The 16,870-nt window shown below is 35.7% G+C and overlaps 1 protein-coding gene across 4 annotated transcripts in view; it reads right to left on the bottom strand.

The window, feature by feature from the left end:
- Positions 1-16,548, bottom strand: part of ULK4 (unc-51 like kinase 4) — a 267,671-nt gene extending 251,123 nt beyond the window's left edge. For 2 of the 4 annotated variants that reach the window (XM_052794377.1, XM_052794405.1), the window contains exons 1-10: positions 16,352-16,548; positions 13,983-14,082; positions 10,868-11,007; positions 9,316-9,478; positions 6,019-6,120; positions 5,085-5,168; positions 4,191-4,266; positions 3,465-3,560; positions 953-1,077; positions 752-824 (exon numbers count right to left, since the gene is read on the bottom strand). In XM_052794377.1, the coding sequence (XP_052650337.1) occupies positions 752-824; positions 953-1,077; positions 3,465-3,560; positions 4,191-4,266; positions 5,085-5,168; positions 6,019-6,120; positions 9,316-9,478; positions 10,868-11,007; positions 13,983-14,082; positions 16,352-16,489 (1,097 nt within the window). In that variant the 5' untranslated portion in view covers positions 16,490-16,548. The remainder of the gene's footprint in view (positions 1-751; positions 825-952; positions 1,078-3,464; positions 3,561-4,190; positions 4,267-5,084; positions 5,169-6,018; positions 6,121-9,315; positions 9,479-10,867; positions 11,008-13,982; positions 14,083-16,351) is intronic. The other 2 variants (XM_052794385.1, XM_052794394.1) reach the window with 2 other exon arrangements.
- Between the last annotated feature and the right edge of the window lie 322 nt (positions 16,549-16,870).

Raw genomic sequence — 16,870 nt, 5'->3', positions numbered from 1 at the left:
TTTAAATTACTAATAGTATAGGTTTAGATGTGACGATAGAAGTTACAAGCGAGATGAGAAGTAATACTTTATTAAAACCAACTGAAATAACTGGAAAAGTAGACACACTATCATGTACAAAAGCCCTATTTCAGGTTATGCAAGAAGCTTGAAACAGTATTTAATCTCAAACTGGAATATTTCTGCTTGATGACAATAAGAACAATATCTACTTTACTAGATAATCTTCTTGGCTTGAAAGCTAGTAAAAACTTTCAGCATCAGGCCTCAGCTAAAACAAATCACTGTTAAACCAATCACTGTTTTTTATTTAATAGTAGATTGTTACCAATAGTTTGTGATGAAAAGCTGCAGGCAGAATTTATTAGTGGATCTTAAGCCGAATGCTTATTCTTGTGTATTTAAAGTAAGCATAGTCAAAGCATATTGTCATATATATGAAGTAAGAAGGAAATAAAGTTCTAAATAAACTCTTCTGTTTAGACAGACAGCTAAGAAATCAAAAGTCTACTTCCAAAAAACAGTGTAATAAAGCCGTAAAAGCATTGCTTTAACTACGCACACTGCTTTTACAGCTCTTCAAAGGTGTCTTAATATTAATTAAACTGGTGATAGAAAATTCAAAAGGAGACACACTAACAAAAATGCTACAAACAGAATAATAAAATGTCTGAAGAGACCCAGGTAGGGGTGGGAGAGAGCCAAACCAAAAACATACAGGGTTTTCTAATTGTTCTGTAGGTTTTCATACCTGAGAAGAAATATGGATTCATTTGATTCACCATCAACTGCACTTTTGGGGCGCAATTCAGCCTGAGTTTCTACTGAAAAGAGAACATGAACTTGCATTGACGTTAAAAACAAATAAAACATAGGGAATAAACATGTTGGTAAAACTGACGAAATTCACAGGACACAAAATAATTCAAAATAACATCATGAACAACATTACCTATTTTGAAAGAATTGCTTGGTAGCTTAAAGTCTTCCCTTGAAGATGACAGGTTATCTAGATTTTTACGAGTATCCACTGGCTCTTTGGCACTCCAAGACACTGATGACTCTGTGTCTTCACTACTGTTTAATAAAAGATAATAATTACACAGATTAAAAAAAAAAAAGAGGGATCATATCCGTTATTTGTTGCATTATTAGCATACAATTTAGCTGTCATTCTCTAGAACAGCATACTATTGTAATATGTTACACATACTTTTCATATTAGTAATGGCAATGATGAAAAATAAGTTTACAGCAAGTAACTTGGAGAATATTAAAAATTCTCTAGCTCCCTCAATAAAACTTGCATGAAAGAAATTTAAAAAGTTAAATTATTACCCCATAATACCAGAGCTATTAAAAAAAAAAAATTAAAAGCTTTAGAGACCATTCAATATTCACAGGAAAAAGTCACAAACCTACTTCTAATAACAAAGTCTGTAGCCCAGATTAAGATCAATAAAAACTACCTTTTTTTTTTCCTAATGATTTACATGTCACACTTAATTGCACATTTATTGATTATGGTTGTTTGGGTTTTTTTAATATACCCCTCTATTATTCGCATGGAACTGGGTCATATAACCTTCCTGAAGGCTCTCCAGGATATCAAATATTAATTAAACCCACATTGTGAAGAAAATAGATACATGGGCCTCACAGTTGGAAAAGTATTGAGCCTCTTTTGCACGTCAAGCCAATGTCCTATGTTTGTCATATTTGTCAATCAGCTCATACCTCAGTGGATATTTCAGAGGCATTAGAAAAACCCTGTCGTGGTTTAACCCCAGCCAGCAACTAAGCACCACGCAGCCACTCACTCACTCCCCCCCCACCCAATGGGATGGGGGAGAAAATCGGGAAAAAGAAGCAAAACCCGCGGGTTGAGATAAGAATGGTTTAATAGAACAGAAAAGAAGAAACTAATAATGATAATGATAACACTAATAAAATGACAACAGCAATAATGAAAGGATTGGAATGTACAAATGATGCACAGTGCAATTGCTCACCACCCGCCGACCGACACCCAGCTAGTCCCCGAGCGGCGATTTCCCGCCCCCACTTCCCAGTTCCTATACTAGATGGGACGTCACATGGTATGGAATACACCGTTGGCCACTTTGGGTCAGGTGCCCTGGCTGTGTCCTGTGCCAACTTCTTGTGCCCTTCCAGCTTTCTCGCTGGCTGGGCATGAGAAGCTGAAAAATCCTTGACATTAGTCTAAACACTACTGAGCAACAACTGAAAACATCAGTGTTATCAACATTCTTCACATACTGAACTCAAAACATAGCACCGTACCAGCTACTAGGAAGACAGATAACTCTATCCCAGCTGAAACTAGGACAAACCCTCAAGAGTAAGGTCAAATAGCCCAATATTTTGTAGGACATTAAAATTCTTCTGATTCTCTGACAATTCCTCAAAGATGAGCACTGTGGTAGAGGCTGAAATAAGTCTTGCTAAAACCTTGAATAAATTCTTACTTTGTGGTATAAAAATCTTGATTTCTTATCTGCCTTGGTGGTGAAAGCAGTAATCAAAAGACAAAGAGCTGTATCTCAAACTAGAATAAATGTTAATAACAAAAATACTGCCGCACTGGTATCAGAAATAGGTATTAAACAACACAAGAGAGAACTTTAAAATAGATAGAACACAAAAACATTCAGCATTCTAAAAGAAAACTATTTTCACGTTAGTTCCCTAGATTGGAACCTAAAGTATCTTTCAGGTATTTAGAACAACAGAACATAAAAATCAACACTAAATATCCTAATTCAAAATTCAAACCAAAAAAACAGCAAGGTAACAGGAGTTTTGAAGAAGCCTAATTTTTTAATACATAGAACCCATTTTTACAAAATGCTTGGGTTTTTCTGCATATATAGCAGTGTAGAGTATTACAAATTTAGAAAAAAAATTCATTAGATTAATGCTTTATGTCATAACCAAAGAATATGGGTCAGCTGCATTTGCAAGGATATAAGGCTGAACCACAAATCTAAGATGCTGTACTGATAGGCTTTGTGATGCTCTAAGCCTCATGCATAAAACCAAACAAAAAAACTCACTAAAGATAAAAACGACCCATATTTAGAAGATTCTACAAAAGCTTTAAAAAAAAAAAAAAGTAAAGCAAATTACTGTGCATCATTGTTATATAAACAAATAAATAAAAAAAGAGAGCAGTTAGTTCAGAAGTAAATTTTAACACATTCTATAGCCAGGAGGAAGGAGTCTATTGAAAGTGAACAGACAGTGTAATACACTAATAGGCTAATGCAATTCCTAAGCATCCAAAACTGTTCACTGAATGGTGTAAAACTCCATTCATCAACTAGTTAACAACGTGAAAATCCTAAGCAAAATTCAAAAATGAGAAAATTCACAGAAAACCTTTTTTTTTTTTTTTTTCCTTATATTCACGATGAAAGAAGTCTTCCTTAAACATGCAGTACCTTGACCTTGTGCCCTGGCTGTCTGCAGAATCACCACCACAATGGCTAAGGGATCCTTTCCAGAATGGGTGCTGCAACAGGTCTGTCCAATTCAGCCTTTTGAAAAGCAACAAACAAACTGAAAAAGCAGTGGCAAAGTACAGCTCCACAGAGAGATACCAGACTAGGTTTTGAACCCAGTGACATTACAGAGCAATTAATCCTGTTGTTCACTTTTGTTTGGTCAACAAATAAGTTTTCTTACAGGACAAACTTTTTGCCTCAAATCAGAATGGATAATTCACACAACACAGAGGTATGAGACTAAGAACGAAGGAAACTGCATAGCCAATCCCAACATGTAAATTATCTGAGCTACCCTATAAATGATAACCTTATGTTATTTAACAATATAACTATATCAGCATAAACCAAAACCTCATAAAATACATGTGCCCATTGCTCTGGAAAAGCAAAGCCATCCAATTTTAAAACTGCCCATCATTTCTGTTACAAAGTTATCTATTTAGTACCAGCTACAAAAATACAATGATATACTTAATCAAAACTTTAATTCTGTATATCTTCATAGAAGAAAAAGCACAATTTCTCTTTTATACTAGGGACTAAATGTTTTTTTGCATTCTTTGTCATCTACAAAATAATATACATACAGTACTATAGCAATTATTTCTCCAGAAGTGAAAAGAGACAATGCAAACAACAATCACACATTAGACAGTTTACCTTTTCTGAGGATCTTTTTGAAGCAACCCATCAAGCAAACTAATGAACTCAGCAGAAGGTTTCTGAAAAGCAGAACCTGTAAATAGAAGCACTTGAGAAGTACTGGGCAGCAAAAACAACCATCACACAATGTAGATCAAACCGCTATCTACAGAACATGCTAAAAAGTTTTCTTTAATAGTAATTTCATCTGAAAAAATCTGAATGTATGAAGAATCTTAAATATATACTCCTTGCATTTCAAAGGATCCTCAAAAAAAAACCCAAACAAACCACCAATGCTCAGTCACCAAACTAATTAAAATTGTTTATATGTTAAAAAAGTACCCTCCAATTATCATACAGCTATTAGCAAGAATGGAGTTGAAATTTCCCACAACCATGATAATTTTAAAGGGAACATTGTTGCACCCCATTATACAAAAGAGGTTTCCAAAATTCTTATTTAACTGAGACTCTACTTCTGAGAGCTCAGAACTATGAAATGGACTTTATCCACTTTGAAAACAAAACCTCTCTTAGAATTGAGCAAGTAACAACAGTTTTAATTCTACAGGTCACCATTTTCACTACATTACTACGAACTGAAAAAAGCCACTAATATTTAAGAGTCTCTATGAATACCACTGATGCCCAGAATGACTGAGATCAAAAATTCCATCCTAGAAGGTAGATCTAATTCTTAACACTAAATGATATGCCTGTCTGTCAAAAGGGAAATAAGCGTTCATCATTAAGGGGGGAAAAGTTCTTATCAAAGGAAGCCAACGATACATTCACTTCAGACAACTAACGAATTCCTGCAATAAGACTCAGAAGAAATAGTGCAAAACAAAACTTTAACTTCTTAAGTATTACTCTGACTTGATTCATTAAACAATAAGAGAATGTTACCCTGTGGTCTAGGTGGCAATGGATCTTCATATAAAATCTTTTCAATTAATTCAGAAAAGCTATCTGAGAAGAATGGTGGTCTTCCTACAAGCAAACAGAAGTGTATTTCACAGATTATGCAAACTTCAAAATGGCTGTCAGGTGCAATGATATATGATGAGCTCATTTTCCTAAGGAAACATCCAAAGAAATAAACACCCTCAGCCTGAATTCTATTTATCAAGTTCTCTTGTCAATTTAAATACAAAACTTTGGATTAAATTCTTCTACCATGAACAGCAAAAGAGACCATGGACAGAAGAGGCACCGAAGATGGCTTCATGGAGGTCACCATAATAGCCCTGTATGAATCAGCAATGAGACAACAACAGGAGGTGGTCTAGACAGAAGTCTCAATATCTATGTAACTATGTTGATCCAACAGATCAGCATACTGTTTAAGACTTCAGAAGGTTGCACTGTAATTCTCATTTGTGATGAAATCTTCCTTCCAGCTACAGCCAATGCTAACAGGTACTTTATCTGCAGGAAACCCAATGACTCTGGTTTTATACTAGTAAAACAGTTTTCTCTTTCAAAGGTCAACACAATGCACCCAGAGTTTAATACTGAGGAGATTAAAAACACTACATTGTCAGAATTCAAGGACTGCTATAATTTTAAATCACAGTATTTAAACAATAACAGTTGGCTAGTATCACAATATTTAGATCACACTCAAAAGGACAATTTAGCAGTATTACTTCACTTGATTATTTGATAAAGACCTTTTTTTTAAAAAAAAGTACAGTTAGTATATTCTTCAAGAAATCTTTAAAACCTGTCTTAAGTTTTTCTGTCTTAACTTCCCTAGAAAGTTAACAAGAGTTTACTCTGGGACCACAACCTATGTTTCCATTATCACAGATATTAAATAGATACACAAACTTACAACCTGAGAACATTTCATAAAGTAAACATCCCAAGGACCACAGATCACTGCCTTTGGAGAAGTCTTTTCCCTTTATTGCTTCTGGAGCTGTGTATAACGTAGAGCCTACAAAATACAGTATGCATAATGCACTTCGATTATTCATTCAGCGTTTATCCTGTTCAACACTTCAAACTTTGTCTCCACACTTCAGTGAGTTAGGGATTATCTTCATTTAGTATAAGAAAACTGAGATACCAAATGTAAGTAGTTTCAGAGGAACTTCTCCCCTACACTTTTACTGAATTATATAGGATTATATATGCTATTTTGTTGTTTATGTCACTTCTATTAACTAAGCTGGCTTGTACTATACTTTTCTAACACAGTGATTAATGCAAAGAATGTTTTGATATGCCTTGACAGCTTCCAGAGCCAAGCAAATTAAGCAGAATGGTAAACCAACATAATTCTCGTGTGAGTAACAGAAATAATTATGTTACATCAGGTTTCGTTTGGGTTTTTGGTTTGTTTGGGGGTTTTGTCTTTTGTTGGTTTTTTTTTGGGGGGGGGGGGGGGGTAAAGTTATCCCAAGACATAAACCTTCATGAAATTAGAAAACTTACAACAAGGTAGCTAGCCAACTGGATCACTGATCTAAACTGATTATAGCTATTGTCACACTAAAACACTATGAAAACATCACATATCAAATTATAGCAGCTAACAAACCCCTTTTGTCTTGATATAGAAGAAGAAATATACAGTTCCTATTTCTACAGTAGTTCCCATCTAAACACTAACTCAGTTCTCAAAAAACTAAAAAAAAAATTACACAAACTGAGCAAAAGTGTCAATTTCATAGTCCTTTAAAAAGTTTATTTTGGATTCTTTTGTTCTTGGGTTTTATTTTTTTAAGTGACATAAGGTCATTAACCATACACACCAAAACAGCTGTTCTGAAAGGCAACAGGAAAGAGATTAGATTTGTATTTCTTCCTGAATAAAGATCTGTTCTCGGTCTTAGTACTTCCAGTGTGGACTTTCAGCAGGAGACAGCAAAGTATTAAGAAAGCTCTCTTTGTTCCCATAAAGTATTGCCAAGAATTCCATTGTTCCTGGTAACAGTAACTGCCATGACATATCATTATCTTGGAAATAGAGGTCTGTGAGATGCTCTGAGATGATGACTAATAAAAGATTCGGAAGATTAAAACCAAATCTCTTAATTTTTTTTATTCAATGAAAAAATAACAGTATTTGCAGCCTACTGCATTTGCATGGATCTGTCTGTTGAAACTAAAGCACAAGAACATTCTCATACTTTAGAAAGAAATGATCATTCTTAAGTAAAAGGTACTGAAACAGCAAAGCCTTGAACTTGAAATCACTTGGACCCTTTGCATCAAAAACGACAAAGAAAGTACAGCAGTGCAAAGTCTCCAATGAAAGAAGCAGCAGTTCTTGTAGTTCAGTTGTAGCATGTACTGAATTGTATGTATACATTTAACATGAAGTTAACAGAATTTAGTCCTAGACCTTACAGACAGCATCTGCAGCACAGACTTTTAAAAAGTGGATAAATAATTCCATAGCTCAATTTTTTCTGAGACAAAGCAGGAATAATTTTAAATCACTTTATCATACTTCCAATATCAGTTATTTCTTCATACTCCAATTACTACTTTTTAACTGGAGGACAAAAGGTTCTAACTAAGTGATTCTTTTTGCTCCTTCCTTTAAACTTTTTTTTTTTTTTTAAATACACTGTCCTATGATCAATTAAATACCAGAAATACAATTTCATCAGTTAGGAAAGCCAGTTCTAGTTTGAACTCTGAACTTCCAAAGTTTTAGTGATCTTCTATAGCTTTCATCAAATAGCAATTAATGATTAAGCCTTCTCAGCAAATCCAAACCAAGAATTAGTATTTTTAGTTAGCTACCTTGAAACATTTCAGATCTCATTCATATACTCAGTTTGGTTTAGGGGTTTTTTTTGTTTGGGGTTTTGGGGGGGTTTTAATTCTTGAAATTTTGCTTCTTTTTTTTCTACAAATTAAAGTCAAGAACAGTTTATAAAATAATGAAAACATGCTCAGGATAGACAGACAGTTTGTACATTATACTATACTGTAGGGATTTGATGTCAAGCTGCAAAAAGAAACTTAAAATAAGCCACCTCCACTTATGTTATGTTGGAAGTTTGTTACACAAGTAGACTACAGTCTGTAATCACCTACATATGAGCTTCAATCCAAAAAATAACCTGAAGTCTATTTACAAAAAGCAGGAAAGGTCAGGAATTGTTAATATGTAATACATTTTATGACAGACAGAAGCATATTTTTTCCAGCTCTTAGTTAAACTGGCTTTGTGAAACTTAGAATTATTACCATATACTTGTAAATCAGAAATAGTGTGGCCATCAGGAGCAGGGAGGTGAGTTTTGGGCCCCTCACTACAGGAAAGACACTGGATTGCTGGAGCGTGTCCAGAGAAGGGCAACCAAGTTGGTGAGGGGCCTGGAGCACAAGTCTTATGAGGAGCGGCTGAGGGAGCTGGGGCTGTTTAGTCTGGAGAAAAGGAGGCTGAGGGGAGAACTTATCACTCTCTACAACTACCTGAAGGGGGGTTGTAGTGAGGTGGGTGCTGGTCTCTTCTGTCAGGTGGCTGGAGATAGGATGAGAGGAAATGGCCTCAAGTTGCAGCGAGGGAGATATAGGTTAGATATTAGGAAAAATTTCTTTACTGAGAGGGTTGTCAGACATTGGAATAGGCTGCCCAGGGAAGTGGTTGAGTCACCATCCCTGGAGGTATTCAAAAAGCACGTAGACGGGGTACTCCATAACATGGTTTAGTGGGCATGGATGATGGTTGGACTCGATGATCTTGAAGGTCTTGTCCAATCTAAATGATTCTATGATTCTATAAATACAGTTTCTTTTCTTTCTACTCACTTGCAGGTGGTGTTCCCTCTGTAAGTTATGATGTGTCTGAACAATCTTCCTTAAGAACTAAATTTTGGGTTTGAGCTTACTTAAATTCCCCATATGCAGGATACATTAAACCTACTTAAAGAAAATGTACAGATCATGCTTTCCATTGTGAAGACACAGGCAAACACATTAATCTTTACAAACGATAACACAACAGAATTAATTATTCAGTTTCTCTAGAAATTTAGTCAGCCCCAACAGAACGATAAACAACTATTTTGTTTCAAGCTCTTCTCTCCAAATTACTTCAAACAAAGGCTTCTTCCAACTTTCATCCTGTCCCTTTGGTATAAGTTAATTTTGGGTAGTAAAAATATCATACCTCGAAATCTGTTTTTCAGGTATCTTTGTGGAGTGCTTTCACTGACATCTCCTTCGCCTTCTTCAGATCCAACTAAAGCAAAAAATTCTTCCAAATTTTCACCATCCACTTTAGCCAAGCAAAAATTACTGAATTTCAAAGTGCCAGGCCCTTCCAGCAGAATCTAGAAGAAAAACCACAATCCAGCATAAGTATCATATACTAAAACTGATGACTGCTTAAATTTCCAACACAAAGTATAAAATAATTTATTTTAAAAAAAAAAAAAAATCACAATCTCAAACCATTTAAGTGGGTAGAGATGATCACTATAAGTGAAAACACTGAAAAGTTTTTAAGTCAACGCCAATATTGTCTTTTTTTCTTATAACCAAAAAAATACAATAGAACCCTTAAGAGGTTTAATGTGTACTTTTGTTTACTCATTATTAAATCTAAATGAACAACAATGTTACTGTAGAAAAGAAAGTAAAAGTTGAGTAAAACTTTGTAGGAAAATAAAGGTGTGGTAAAAAGAAACATCACTTCATTTGAGGGGAAAAAAAGGGCAGCTTTCTAATTTTATTTAGCAGAAAATGCCAAAGATTTTGTCCAATGATGATGAGAGTTTTCTCTATGCAATCACTGCTTATTCTCATAACTAAAAGCTTCATAATCCCAAAAATGTTGTTCGGAGAAATAACTCATTCAGTCAAATGGAAAAAAAGTAAAAAGAGAAAAGAAGAAAAAAGGAAAAAAGGAAAAAAGCAGTCTTACTTTAACACTCTGTATTTTGTGTTCAAAGGAGTACTTTACAACAACATTCTTCTTTGGAAGAATACAGAGTCATCTCCATTATGCTTTATTAATGTATTTTTTTAGTGCTTTTGGACCCACAAATGACAGAAACTGAGTATAATTGTGCAAGATTTTAGAGAAAATTCAGAGAAGGGCAACCTGATCACTTATAGATCAAGGTCAAAACCAACTACTGTTAAGCAAGAATTTTCGGTTATAGTTATATTCTGGTGACTACATAAATGAAAACCAAACATGGACTTTGACAAAACTATATATAAATTCCACACATACACGAAATCAGAAACTACATAAAGATTTGTATTTTTATGAAAGAGTAAGACAATTATTGTTTCCAAATGCCATTTAAATAGAGAAGGTTATTAACAAAGAAAGTTTAGTTTAGTTAACTTTACTCCCTCATTAGCATTTTCTATAACTTCATAATATTCTGCAGCATGATAGAATAGGTATAATAACAAAGTTATACGTCTGAGGACAGAGAACTAAAATACTTCATTGATTCAAACCAGTACCCCAAATTGAAAAGAATCTATCACATTGTATCAAATATACAACAGGGAAATAAATCAATTGGATCATAAAATGTTCAAGCTATAGACTTGTCTCATTGTCTTCACACATATTATAAAGCTCAACTGGCCTCCAACCTGAGGTAAGCCTCTTCGAAAAAGTAAAACGGAAATAATGAATTAAATGCTGATGGCATACAAAGTAACATGCAGTGTCCCCTATAAATAATACTCCTTCTTACCTTTCCAGGTGTCAGTTCACAAAAGATAATTCCAAGCTTATGAATATGGTATAAACCAGTAATCAAATCAACACCAAATTCTCTCACTACATCTTCAGGTAGATGTTCATCTTGAGCAATAACAGACTCTAGAGAACCACCTGAAATATGTTTACATATAGTCAGCAAGTGCATATAAAGATGCCATACAAATAATTCCCTAGGACATTATATAAGCTTCTTCAAAAGATGTCAAGCAAAAATCATTATCAGTAGATATTAAAAATATTTCTTGAGATTATCTAATAGTTAACAAAACCTAAGATGTGCAGAAAAAAATCATCTCTTTCCAATACTGTGACAAAAATCTTAATTTTGACTACCATTAACTTGAGTGCATGACTCCAAAATTACTTTAACATTCATTTATTTTACAAAGGAAACAGAAGGGAGAAAAGAAACCCAGAAACTGTGTCACATCACAATGTAATAGTACCCAATGGGTTTATTCAAATTCCTTAACCAGATCCCTGCTGCATGAGTTAAAAGAATAAACAAAACCAAGAGCAGGCTATCAACTTCTGTGAACAAGTGCTAAAGCTAATGACAGGCAGTTTTCTGCTGAATTGACAGACAACAGAAATACTAAAACTGGGTTACATTCTAAGGTCCTGAGGTCAACAATATCCAACAGATAAATTCTTTGGTTTGTTCTTCGCACATAGTGTTACTGTACAGTCCTTTTCCTAACTCATGTGCCCCAGTTCTTTCATCTTCATCCCTTCCTCTCTCTCTTTTTTCTTTTTTTGGGGGGTAAAGAAAAAAATTCAAAACCAACCAAACAAACAAATACCCAGGACTAAACTTTCACTTTCCAGGTTTCTCACACAAACCCCAGCTTCCTGGCCCAGCAAGTCCTGCTCGTATCTCTCTGGACTTCTCATCCTAACATGAGATCTTTCTCTGTCCTTCTGAAATCACCACTCTCTCTCTCTCTCCACTAAATTCCAACTAACCCTTCCTCTGTTTCTGATCAGATTACACCTACAAAGCCTTCCGAATAACCCTCACATATATCCTCTATCACCTGTGTCCCTCTCTGGGCTTCACATTCACTCTCTATGCTTTTCTCCACTGATTGTTACCGCTTCTCTGTCCTCACAAAAATCTCTTCTTCCCCCATCACCTACTTTCTCACATCCCACTGATTCTCAGGTATGTCATCAGACTCATCCCATTTGAACCACTCCTGTCCTAAGTGTTCGTAGGACTTAGACCTCTCCTTATCTCGTTTCCCACAACCTCTTCGCTCAAACAGTCTTTCTTCTCCTTCCTGTCCCAGTCTCCTATCCTAAACTCCACATTCCCATCTCCCCCAAAATCCCTTTCCTCAACCTCATTTGGTCCTTTACTACTCCTGCACCAAACCTGTTCCCCTGAGACTACAGTTTGTATTTCATGAATTATCTATGGGCTTCCTGGGTTATCTATTATTTATATCTTTGCCAAATCATGTGGATTTAAAAAAAAAAAAAAAAAAGGACACAAATGTAAGCCCCTGAATTAAAACGGGGATTAGGAGAACTTTTCATAGAAAAAGGATACTAGATCTTTTATTCCAAATCGCAATAGATTTTCCTAAGCTTTTTTCCCCTTTGCTCAGTAATTTCTTTTAGAAAATAGCAAGACTAAAATATCTGTCAACACAGTATTCTTCAAATTATTCAACACTGCTGAATTAAATTTTCTTTCTGAGCCTTTTTTATGCTGTTTAGGAGATCAGTCTTTCCTTTAAAACCAAGCCCGTGTTACATAGCTATAGTAAAGAATTTTCCATCATGTTTGATTACTGATTTTTATAATGTAATTTAGAGGACTACATATAGAATAATTCCATAATATCACCAAATACACAAAGAAAAATAATAGTGAAACCAGCATCACAGAAGTATGCTGCATCTGATAACAGAAACTATGTCACCTTGAGACAAGGTGTCACCTTGAGAGAGATCTTCCATATTTCAAAAGCAGTTTTCAAGGCTCTACTAAATTAGTAAGAAATCCATGTCTTATTCTATTTATAAGTAAGTTAGCTTCAACACATTCTCCTTGCAGCAAACTGCAATACTGCAAGGTAAAAATACTTTATAATTGTTCAAACTGTACTTAATAAAAGGCTGCCTGTCTAGTAACTTAAATGCATGCCCATAAGTTAGACTATGCAAATAGACCAAAGCCTCCATATGAGCCATTAACTTCACTTTTAATCATTGAAAGAATGACCTGATTTTTTTTTTCCAGAACTTGTAGCTTCTCTTCTTCAGTAATTTTTGAAAAAGAACTCTGGATAGAAGAAAAGGCTGCGTGTAATATGGACTTTTACTATGAAAAAAACTCCAGATACCAAAACCTTAACATGCATGACTTGCACAATTGGCCTTCTTTTCTTTCTGCATGGAGTAAAGCACGCTATCTGCAGTTTAAAACATGCAGTCATCACAATTAGAGAAAGCTTTAAAAGATTTCTTTAATGGATTGACAAGAATCTATCAAAACTCAGTGAATCATTTAATACAGTTTTAGGTTCTCAGAGCTCCCAAATTAACGTCTTAACATAAAAGTCAAAATACTTCTACTGAACAGGAAGAAAACTTAAATAATTTACTATTAGCTACAGAATTGCCCTTTGATTAAAAAAATCATTTGAACAATATTAAGTCATTTGTACATTATAACATCATTTACTCCTTGCGCTCTTTATTATTTTGTGCTATAAAATGAAAAGAGAACGCCAAAGCTTCCAGTCCTTAGAAAACTTTTCTCAAGTAATTTTTACTTAACTACCCTCCAACTATTCACTGTCTGTTTTTAAGTTCCCCTGATTAGCCCTATCTCTTCAGCTATTAAAAATCAACATTATGCCACATCAATTAACTTTTTACATATACAGTGAAGCAGAGGAGAAATAGGATCTCAATTGATTTCTAAAAATGTTTCCAAAAGCAAAAATATATATAAACAGGATTCTCAAGTTTATGATCAGATAATTACTAAGCTTTTTCAAAGATCTAAGTATTTGTTGTGGAGAAACTGTTCTTACACTCTATTAAGTTTTTACCTTTCGAGCTTATCTTACCTGTGCATAATTCCACTACAAGCCAGAGATGGTTGCTTGTTTCATACCACTCGTGAAATGTCACTATATTCTTGTGTCTGATTTCATGAGTCAGACGAACCTAGAACAAATTTTTGGGTTTTTGTTTTTGTTTTTTTTAAATAAAGCAATATATATAGACTTAAGGCAGGGGGGTGGTGGTGGGGGGAAAGATACAATGCAACTTTACTCTAGATCAACTACTTGTTCTCTTATCTTTTCCAGTGCACTAAAATTATTCTCCAATTCAAATATTTTAGTTTTACATGTATGTTGAGAAAAGATAACTTTCCTCACAGACCCTACCCAACTCACCCGTTTTTAAAAATACAGAAAAAAAAAAATATAGGAAGTCCCCCAACCCCAAACTCTAAGCACTATTTAACTTTCCTGGATCACTAAAACAATAACAAACTGGAAATCAGAATTTGGAGTCAAACTTGCATTCTACTTTCTTTTTCAATGAGAACACAACTGTGAGACAATATGGCAAACAGGGTAAAAGGAAGTAAGAAGAAATTTTTCCACCATTCTTAAACTTATCAGGCAAGAGCAATCACTCAAGGGTCCCTGGAAATCTGTATTTCTACTATACCTACATTGCCTAATCTCTACAGAAGCCTCTGTATCTTGTCAAAGTGGTACATAAGGTATCCCTAAGGCCTTTCTAAGAAGAATATGGTTCTAAGAACAAAACATTTAAATTGCGTAGATTCATTTATCACCCAATAAATGATCACTGAAACAATGAGAAGGAATATGAAACTGTATTGTGTTTATGTGGCAAGGTTTTGGTAGCGGGGGGCCTACAGGTGTGGCTTCTGCGAGAAGCTGTTAGAAGCTTCCCCTAAGTCTGATAAAGCCAATGCCCGCCGGCTCCAAGATGGACCCGCCGCTGGCCAAGGCCGAGCCCATCAGTGACAGTGGTAGCGCCGCTAGGATAACAGATTTAAGAAGGGGGGAAAAGCTGCTGCACAACAGCAGCTGAAGAGAGAGCATACGTGAGAGAAACAACCCTGCAGACACCCAGGTCAGTGAAGAAGGAGGGGGAGGAGGTGTTCCAGGTGCCGGAGCAGAGATTCCCCTGCAGCCCATGGTGAAGACCATGGTGAGGCAGGCTGTCCCCCTGCAGCCCATGGAGGTCCACGGTGGAGCAGATATCCACCTGCAGCCTGTGGAGGACCCCACACCAGAGCAGGGGGATGCCCAAAGGAGGCTGTGACCCCAGGGGAAGCCTGCGCTGGAGCAGGGTCCTGGCAGGACCTGTGGCCCCGTGGGGGACCCACACTGGAGCACTCTGTGCCTGAAGGACCGCACCCCATGGAAGGAACCCACGCTGGAGCAGTTCATGAAGAACTGTGGGAAGAACTCACAGAGAAGTTTGTGAAGGACTGTCTCCCATGGGAGGGACCCCACACTGGAGCAGGGGAAGAGTGAGGAGTCCTCCCCCTGAGGAGGAAGGAGCGGCAGAGACAATGTGTGATTAACTGACCCCAATCCCCATCCCCCTGCGCTGCTGGGGGGAGGAGGTGGAGAAAATCAGGAGTAAAGTTAAGCTGGGAAGAAGGGAGGGGTGGGGGGAAGGTGTCTTAAGATATGGGTTTACTTCTCATTATCCTACTCTGATTTGATTGGCAACAAATTAAATTAATTTCCCCAAGTCGGTAATTGGCGAGCGATATCTCCCTGTCCTTATCTCGACCCACAAGCTTTTCATTATATTTTCTCTCCTCTGTCCAGTTGAAGAGGGGGGAGTGATAGAGCAGCTTGGTGGGCACCTGGCGTCCAGCCAGGGTCATCCCACTATATAAACAAAATTTATGTACTAGAAAAATAAAATATTAGAAGTGTCTAACTGTATCAGTTACAGTTTCTATTCTGGAAGGTATTATACGTTTAAAACTTTGCCAAGGTTTTACAAACCAGAATTGCTTTACCTTAAATGCTATTCTTTCATAAAAAATATTTTTTCCTTGGTAAGTAATTAATTGATTATTTACTGGAAGATATGACTACCACTGAATTTGCACAACTAATAAAAAAATAAAGGAAACCATTACATGGAAGTAACTGTTTTTACAAGTTCTCTGAAACATCATAGAAGCAGTAAGCCTGTAAACATGGGTTTATGCATGTGATTTAAACAACAATAAGATCAGATGAAGAAATAAATACATTAAAATAAGACTCTATTTAAAGTATAAGAATTTAAAATCTTAAGAAGCTGATCTAAATGGTGACAAACTCCATCTAAAGAAGCACATGGTATTTTTCTTTTATATTACCTGTGCTACAAGGATTTTGTAAGCTGTATCTTTTCCCAGATTTAGCAGGAAAAAAACATTACTTACCCAGTTTGTTATTTCTGCTCTTTTGCATTTATCAGTGCAAAGAATGGCAACAAAATTAATTGTCCCCTTTCTTCGTCCTTTATAAACAACTGTCTTACTTCCTCTTCCGATCTCCTCATACAGAATGAAGTTCTCCATACTTAAGGATGCTTTACAGGCAATGGATCAGAAACATGGTATTAGTCTTGTAAACAAATAAACCTTTAAAGAAACGAGGAGGAGGGGGAAGCATTCAAATTTAATAGTCATTGACATATAGTATTTACCCTCCCAATTCTCAAAAATAGGGATTATCTACTTCCAGCAAGATCAAACATAATTACTTTACAGAAGGCCTCCTCTCATAAAATGTGATTAAAATTTTGAACAGGTGATAGAATTTTCCACTTCCAAAGCTCTTAACACATTCAAAAAGTTACAGGTGGGCCAGTAGCTACAAATTCTAAATATTTTATCTGTGAATAATCATACTACCAAACTTAAAATTGCATGTCCTACATAAAACTGCTGTCCAAATGA

The sequence above is a fragment of the Harpia harpyja genome, chromosome 1, assembly GCF_026419915.1.
Source record: "Harpia harpyja isolate bHarHar1 chromosome 1, bHarHar1 primary haplotype, whole genome shotgun sequence".
NCBI classification, from domain to species: Eukaryota; Metazoa; Chordata; class Aves; order Accipitriformes; family Accipitridae; genus Harpia; species Harpia harpyja.
Note: the sequence above shows the minus strand (reverse complement) of the source record. Positions and strands in the feature narration are given on the sequence as shown.